Genomic DNA, 8,420 nt, shown 5'->3' with positions numbered 1-8,420 from the left:
CAGCCTGGGAGAGTTCTCACTTGTATGACTATCAGCAGTGGTCATTGTTTAACATGAATGTGTGGTGAACAGGAACAGACTAAAAAAAGTTGTTTGTGCCTATTCAAAAATGATAAAAATGTGCATATCCAATTGACATATTGGTGTGTTATATCACATTGTGTGGAGACTGCAGTGTTAACAAAACAGTTTATCACACCATCAAAACCTGCCACAATAGTCCCAGTGCTGTAAAACAATAGCAGCCGCTTTTGCTGTTAGAGCTCCAATGAACACCACATTAAAATTGCGTCGGTGGGTTTTAATGAGCTGATAGAAATGAGAAAGCGGCCATTATCCTTCTGTCATTAACTCCACCCTCCCTTGCTCCAGACCTCTCGTTGTGCTAGAACCTCCAGAGTCTCTGCCCCGAGCCGCACCATGAAGACCAAAGGCCTTCCCACCCTCTCCCCGTCCCACCGGACCCACATGTCCCGCTTCAGCCTGCGGAGCAAGAAGAAGAAAGTGGGGGTCATCCGAGGCAAACTGCGCATTCGCTCCATCCCAGGGGCCTTCCTGGTGCTGGGGATCGTGGTGGTGGTGGTGGGCACGGGGCTAGCTGTGGCGGGCTACTGGCCGTACAGGATCTCTCGGGCTTCCATGCTGGGACCCGGCAAGGCGGAGGGCGTCTCCAACACTCAGACGTCGAGCTGGAGCCTGGGAGCCAAGAGCTTGCTGACCACGGCCGGACTCATCCACAGCGAGCGCATGAAGCTCCTGGGTCCGGTCATCATGGGGGTGGGGCTCTTCATCCTGATCTGCGCCAACACGGTCCTCTATGAGAACCGCGACCGGGAGACCCAGGTGCTGCTGGCGCAGATGCGCAACGTCATCTGCTCCGTGTCCGCCGTGGTGCCCTCGGCAGACCTGACCGAGATGGCCGTGACTAATTCCATGGCCAAGCATTACCAGTGGGTGAGCACCCTGCCCGCCGCCCACCTCAACATCCTGTGTCTGCAGGCCAGCTCCGAGCCCCTGCTAATCACCAGGTCTCAGCAGCAGCAGCAGCAGGAAGAGACGGCAGAGGGGAAATACCAGCAGGCGGTTCAGTGGACCCAGGCGCTGCACCACCAGGAGTCGGCCTCCACCCCCTCCCTTCACTCCTCCTCCAGCTCCCGCAACTCCAGCGCGACGGACCTCACCTCCAGGCTCAACCCCGGGCAGGAGGCCGCCGCCGACGCCGTGCCTCCGGTCCGCCTGGCCTCCAGCTCCAAGCACAGCAGCTGCCTGGTGTCGGCCAGCTCCATGTCCACTCTGGCGGGCGACGACCTGGAAGTGGCCACGCCCCGGCGCTGCCACAGCGTCAGCTACAGGACTAACCCCCGCGGGGCCCCGCTCCTGCGGGAGGGCGGCCTGGAGCGCGGGGAGCACAGGGCCATGAGGAGGGAGGCCAGCCTGCAGGTTTGTGTCAACGTCCCGGAGCAGAGGGGGCCGCCGCCGACCGAGGGGAGGCCGAGCGAGGAGGAGGCCCACCGCAGCTGGCCCCGGCTGGACCTGGGCTGTGGGAGGAGGTACCTGAAGCTGGAGAACAAGGAGGACTCGGTGGACAGGCTTCTGGATCAGATGGAGCAGCAATGTTCTCCGTGGGACAAGAGCTTCGGCTCCGGGCCGTTCCAGTGAGGGGGTTCATCATGGCCTCCCTTCTTCTCACGGTCAAAGGATTTATTTTCTTCGATGCGCAGTCGTTTGTTGAGGAAGGAGGGGTGCTTTTATTTTTTTTCCCTGGGTATTCATGTCGCACTATATTTGAAATGACATGCAAGCTCACGGAACCGCTGGAGCGCCGGATTTGAAATTGATGTCAATTCTATTCCTGAAGGGTGTATAGACACAACATACCGCCTTGGTTTAATCCATTGGATTTATCATTCTAACAAAGGCCTTGGTCTGGAGAAGGGTTATCTGGATTCTCTTTTTGATTTTGTCTTTTTTGAAGGTGAACCAAGAGTCGAATCGCTTGGCAGTTTTGTTGGCAGTGCAGAAAAGTGACTTATCTCTTGTTGCTAAAGCAGTTGCTTGTTCTTCCAACACACCAGGAAGCCCGTTGAGAGGGGAAGAAAGGCCAGATTAAGGGACGGCTTCACTGTGCAATCCATTGAACACTAAACTACCTGGAGCTCTAGCCTGTACGGTGCTAACAGCTTCCCCAGATAGAGAAGAGCTTGTTTTCTATTGTTGTTGTTCCAGTTGGAAGTCCCATATTCTTAAAGCATTGCATGGTAGCGATGTACAGGATGTCACATCTTTATGCAACATGACTCAGCCACTACAGCGAACGTTAACAAGGGGAAATATGAGTTAATCTGTGCTGAGGAGAATCGTATGTTTTGTCCTAATCTTCCTATTCTCCATCTCATTACAGCAGTTAGCATTAGCGCATTAGTGCTAATGTGTTATGCGCCACCTTTAAGTGAATTCTGTGTTTAAGCAGAGGGTCACTCCTGCTACAGCTCAGTACCAACACAACGTACTGGAATGGATAACTGTGTGTGTGTGTGTGTGTGTGTGTGTGTGTGTGTGTGTGTGTGTGTGTGTGTGTGTGTGTGTGGGGGGGGGGGGGGGGGGGGGGAAAGGACGTGGTGATCAGCATTCTTGCATGCATGTGAAACCACGTAGAGAAAAGGAAGTTGGATTCCGGGATGATGAAAGCAAAAAGGTTTTTCCAGAGCCCAACTGATATTGTTTTTTATATTGATACTGGTATCAATGTATAAGCGGTTGTATATGTCAATACAATACAATATACAGTATATGTCATGCAATGTAAAAAAAAATGTATGTCTCACAAATAATATCATGGTGTAACCCAGGCTATATTTTTGACCATTGCCTAATTCCGGTTTCACAAGTTTTCATTGTTGTTTTCATGAGTATTATTGACGACAATTCCATTTCCAAAGAAATCAGCTAAAATATAATATATATATATACTGCATAAAATATTCAACCATTGGTAGCTAGGTTCAGGGGGTGCTGAACTGAAAGGGGTCCTCCATTTGGCCTCTATATCTTGGTCACAATTTTGACAACCAAATAAGAGCGATTTATTTTTGTACTGCAAATATTTGCCCACCTATGAACATCAGATACTTTTTTCTTCATCCCCAAACATCATCGTGTTTAATTTGTTTTGTAAATGTCAGTATCAGCCGGGCTCGTGTCACCCCCACATACTGTGTTGCGCGTACCAGTCCTCAGTGTTGTTTTCGTGTACGTTGTGTTTTGACGGTTTGTCTTCTCAATGTATCCAAGCAATAGAAGCTCTCCTTTAACCCAACGATCAACGACTTTGAAATGTCTTTGAAAGTCTTGTGCAGACCACCAAATTAAACATTGTCATGCCAAAGTATTCGCCACATTTCTTTGACACTAAAGACCTCCCCCCCGACACTAAATCATCTGCTGCTACAGTACAAACACTTTGTTAACATGTCACGATTATTCCACCCAAGGGTAAAGAAATGCAACCCGTGTCCTCTTGCTGCGGTGAATAGTGAGGAGCCCTAATGCTCAGCAGGAGGGAACATCTTGTCATGTTCCTCCCTCTGTCTCACAGTGCCCTCCCACCTGACTCGGGAACACTGTGGTAGAGGCAGCTGTGTTGTGATGTTTACAGCCTCATGGCTCCCGATGCTAGTATTACAAACTCCTATACATCCAAAGATGGAGAGGAAGTACTGTATGTGGACCTGGGGGGGGGGGGGGGGGGGGGGGGGGGGGGGGTGCTGGGGAGATACTGCATGGGTTCTTCAATGATTTAAATGTATCTTTATCATATATGTATCGTCTTCTATTCTTAAGAAATACATGTATGTTAAATCAAATTAAATATGCTCAAAACCAAAACATGTCAACCTAAGAAATGGTTCTGCTGGCGTTGGGTAGGCTCAGCTGCCATAGTTTTATACCAGCTTTGACCTGACTACTTCATCATCGCTTGTCCCTTGAAATGGGGATTCCTTTTCTATTATGTGGGCCAATGAAATGAAAGGTGTATTACCTGATGCCAGGTAAGGCGTGATTCGTCACCCAAGCGGAGCAGCTGTCGCTGTCACTCGGTTCCCCTGAAGTGTTTGGAGACTTGAGGAACCCTGGAGCATAGCTTCACACTGGGAAAATCCTGTGAAAGGAAACAGTTGAGCTTCTATAAAGGCAGCTTCCCCTATCCCACTGCTGTCCCTATTGCTGTGATCCTGGGCTGTGGAGGCGATGAGGTGCGACGTATATCCTGCCCAGAGAAGGGGACCTGTGTCCGTTACTCTGGCAGACTGAAGGGAACTGGGCCACTAAAGACTAGCCTGCAGCGATGTCTACTCTTAACATAGAGCTTTATTTGACTATTCCAGCAGGGCATTTTTCTGATGTATGTTTGCTAGCATCAGCGTATGTATGATGTTGGCCAAGCATATAATGGTGCCACCGTGTATGTGTTTCTCACATCATATTGGTCAAATATAAAGGGCTTATAAATATGAACATTTGTTTTTATTTGCAAGCAGTTCAGGGACTTAGATCGTTTTGCTTTGATATTATAATTGATGTACTTCACGGCAACCATCAGAAATTATTTCCATAATTAGATTTGCCATAACCGAATCAAAATCCTCCCAGCTCAATGAGGTCCAGCGTCCTGTGTCTGATCGGCGTGGGCACTAACTCTTATGTTCTGCAGAAAGTCAACTTTATTTATTCAAAGCAGTACTTGGTACACCTCAGTACGTGAGCCGTTAACCTGTGGGATTTGCACGTTGCACGTTGCATGTATAATGGGTCTTGTTGCTGACTATTGACAGAAACAGAGCCTCCTGTTGTCAAGAAGTCTTTCACTGTAGATCCTAACTTAATAGGGAGAATCTACAGTGTGACAGTCTGTTCTCTGTCTGTTGTCTCTGTGTGTGTGTGTGTGCGTGTGTGTGTGTGTGTGTGTGTGTGTGTGTGCGTGTGTGTGTGTGTGTGTGTGCCTTTGTGTCGGTCTGTGTGTGTGTGCCTGTGTGTCGATCTGTGTGTGAGTGTGAGTGTTTGTCTGTGTGTGTGTGTGTGTGTGTGTGTGTGTGCCTGTGTGTGTGTGTGTGTGTGTGGATGTAGATGGCACGCAGAATAGTGTTACACAAAATGGGTAAATCAATTTGTGTTCTTCTCAATGGTCCCCTGGGACCCTTGCGTTGCATGGTTCAGCCCTTTGTCACGTCTACAGGCTGAAAGGCTTCCCATGCTGCAAGCAGACACAAGTAGATGGGATGACAATGTACGTCAACACTGGGGGAGGAAAACAGTTTCCAAAGCCATTGTGAAGCCAGTTATTCTATCACAGACATGATTGAACAACTCATTAACAGCAATTAGTGAAAATACTCAAGACAACAACTCAAATGAAAGGCAATCAGTTATCAATTAAAACAATTCATATTAAATACATTCAACACGACAATTGTCGTTCATAATTGTTTAAATGAGTTGATTGCGATTTATCAGGGCGTGTTGAGATGCTGTGTAAGCTGACCTGATCCGTGTGCAGGTGACTACACAGAGAGCTACTGGCCACCACAGACCTCCCTCCAGCAGTCACAGATGAAATGCTGCAGCTTGTCCTCACTAGACAGGACTCCAATGCAGGAGGAGAGCCACAATAGGCATGTGATATGCAGGTTAACTAAAGGAACAATTTGCCAAATTACACATTGAGCCTCCCATTTGGGTAGTGGTGCTGGGAAAGGGCTTCTCAACAAGGTAGTTTAGCTTTTCGATATATAATCAATTCATTGATTTAGTTTAAAATTGGTGCTGATGCCGGTGAATGACTCGATTAAGTGAAGTGGAATTGATCTGCAGCAGGCAGGGAGTAGCTGTTCGCTCACACTGAATATTCACCTCTGCTCCCATTCCAGGGAGCGGCGAGAACAGTATTTAACGGCCAATTGGTCCCCGCTGGAGGATAAACTCACTCCCAGGCCTTTTCATCTCCCGACGGAAAGCATGGACGTGGATGTCCCCTGTCAGGATTGTTGGCGAGATGGAGGGCTTTCAGGAACACGGGTTTAGCGGCGACAGAGCGAATTCCGACATCCGTTCCCATTACATGTTTTGTGACGGTTTTGCTTTGAAAGAATTCTGAGCAGCAAAACTCTTTTTTATTTGTCCTTGTCGTTTGTGATGTTCTTGGTTTTTATGTCCCTATTTGTCTTGCTGTGGGGCCTGTTGACTGTACACAGCTCACAGAGAGTGCAGTGCTACCGGGCCAGCGCTACAATTCATGATCCTCTCAGCAGAGGGATAAGTCACACTGGTGAAGATTTAGACGCACTGAAATAATCGTTGTTTTTTCCCTATTGTCATTTCAATCTCAACACTGCGTCACCCTTTTTAAATCTTTAAAATAACCCTGAGCTACGTTTTCTATAGTCCAACACAACAAACTCTGCTCTCTCCAGCTGGCACTTCACCGTTCCACCGTCAGACCGTTTTACAACTTAACTCCTGAGAGACTTCTACCTCAGTGAGACTTACTCAGACACTGTAACAAACAGGCCGTAATCAAGCAAAAGTGCAGAAACTAGCTTTATTTCTCTGATCCCGTCTATAATGTTAGAATATAATGGGAGCCTGCCAGCGGCAGAGAGCCATTTAAGAGGACTCTCATTGACGGGGTGCTGTCGCCCTAAAGGATTACTCTGCAGCGCGTTCTGTGGATTACAGATCAGCGTTCTCACTCCAGCTGCATGTTTCACTCGCTGTGCACTTTCAGAAGTCACATCTCACTGAGCCGATAACAAACAGCTCAAGGCCCCGACACACCGGCCCCAAGGTCGGCCATCCGACATGTGGGGCCCTCGGGGAGTGTCTGGGGCCCTAGTTCCTGCGGTGTGACGGAGGCGTCGGTGAGAGGAATCTTGGATTGGCTGATTTTTCCACTTCTTCCACTTTCTCTCATCTGAATTCTGATCATTCATTATTTTCACATAACGTCGATCCGAAGTAGCTATACTACAAAACCGTCTGAGCAAGAGCGGTGTGAAAGGGTAGGCAAACGCTGCTTTGTTTCGTGATTTTATATACCTCAGTCCTAGGTCTTCCGGTGTCTCTTTGAAAGACAAATATATATTACCGCACCCTGCTTGTAGGGAGAATGATTTCCTCGAAATGCACCACAGGATGCGCGTGCTGGTTGGCAGTTAGCTATAGTCTTCGCACTGTATTAAGGTTTTGGCCAAGACAAGGGCGATGCGAACGATGCAGTAGTTGGCCTCCGTTGGATGTAAAGCCATTAGTGCAAATAATGTCTAGGAGATGTCACATTAACGCAACCACATTCTTTATGTAATATTTCTTTAGTATTTTGTGTGAAACGCAACAAAAGTGTACACGTTATGGTGCATTTTCTGGTTGTGGCCAATGAAGGTTTGGACAATGATGTCCAACAACACTGCAAGCAAGCTTGTTGTTAACACGACCAAACTCTACGTTTAGTCACACAAAATTCGGTCGGAGTAACGCACCATTTCTAATACGTCATAGGATAATAGATAGAAATGTTCTTTGAGACCGTAGAGGTGCTAGAGATTGAGTATCAATATAATTCTCAAAAAAAAATGTATATTGGCATTTATTAGCAATAAAAGCAAGCTCCTGTTGTTATCCCAACAGACCATAGTAGCTCACCATAGTAACTGCAATTAAAGTAAGCAGTAAAGTGCTAAAGACATAAAAATCTTGGCAAATTGGTATTGGCAAGTACATCTGTTTTTATTTGCTTAATTTTCAGTAGTATTAAATTGTGCCCTTTCAGAGTCAGGGATTTTTTAATGTTTCACAAAGCCCAGAGTCATTCTTTAATGACTACATGTATTGTTCCCCATACACTTTTTTGGGGGGGATTAAATCTACATTTTCCACTGATGACGCTAACTCTAATTGCCTCCAAGTCCCCATGTTCATGCTTTATTGTCAGTACAGCTCAGTATTTCTAAAGGACTTTGAATCCCCAAGTAGATATACACCCAGCCTCCTTCTATTTGACCTTGACGTCGTGGATCATATACTAGGAGCCAGAGACATCACGCCTGCATTAAACTTGACCAGGAAGATGTTGGGTTACATCAGTGAGATGACAGGAACATGGCATCCTGTCTCCATGGGGTCATGTATTCTGATGCTCTTCAAATGCAGCTACTGATTTCTACACATGTTATGAATTCTTAATAGCATGTTCTACTATTTTCGAAGCAATGTATGTCACACCAACACTATATTTTCCAGTTGAATAAATCCTGCTGAATAGAAATGTGTGTCACTGCATATGGCATTCATTTAGAGAGAAAATGTAGGTGGTTTGAACCGGCGTTTCGCCAAACCACAACTCTGCCATCAAGCAGACCCTCTCAGAG

General features: G+C 47.1%; 1 protein-coding gene across 1 annotated transcript; it reads left to right on the top strand.

Annotated features, from left to right (window-relative positions):
- Positions 1–420: 420 nt before the first annotated feature.
- On the top strand, positions 421–1,659 carry tmem200b (transmembrane protein 200B; the record flags this gene model as incomplete). The annotated part of the gene is made up of 1 exon (XM_079749398.1): positions 421–1,659. The coding sequence occupies one exon, from the start codon at positions 421–423 to the stop codon at positions 1,657–1,659; it is 1,239 nt and encodes a 412-aa protein (XP_079605524.1).
- Positions 1,660–8,420: the final 6,761 nt, after the last annotated feature.

This window comes from Pollachius pollachius (assembly GCF_949987615.1).
Source record: "Pollachius pollachius genome assembly, chromosome: 13".
Lineage (NCBI taxonomy): Eukaryota > Metazoa > Chordata > Actinopteri > Gadiformes > Gadidae > Pollachius > Pollachius pollachius.
The sequence above is the reverse complement of the archived record's forward strand: the minus strand, read 5'-3'. Positions and strand labels throughout refer to the sequence as shown.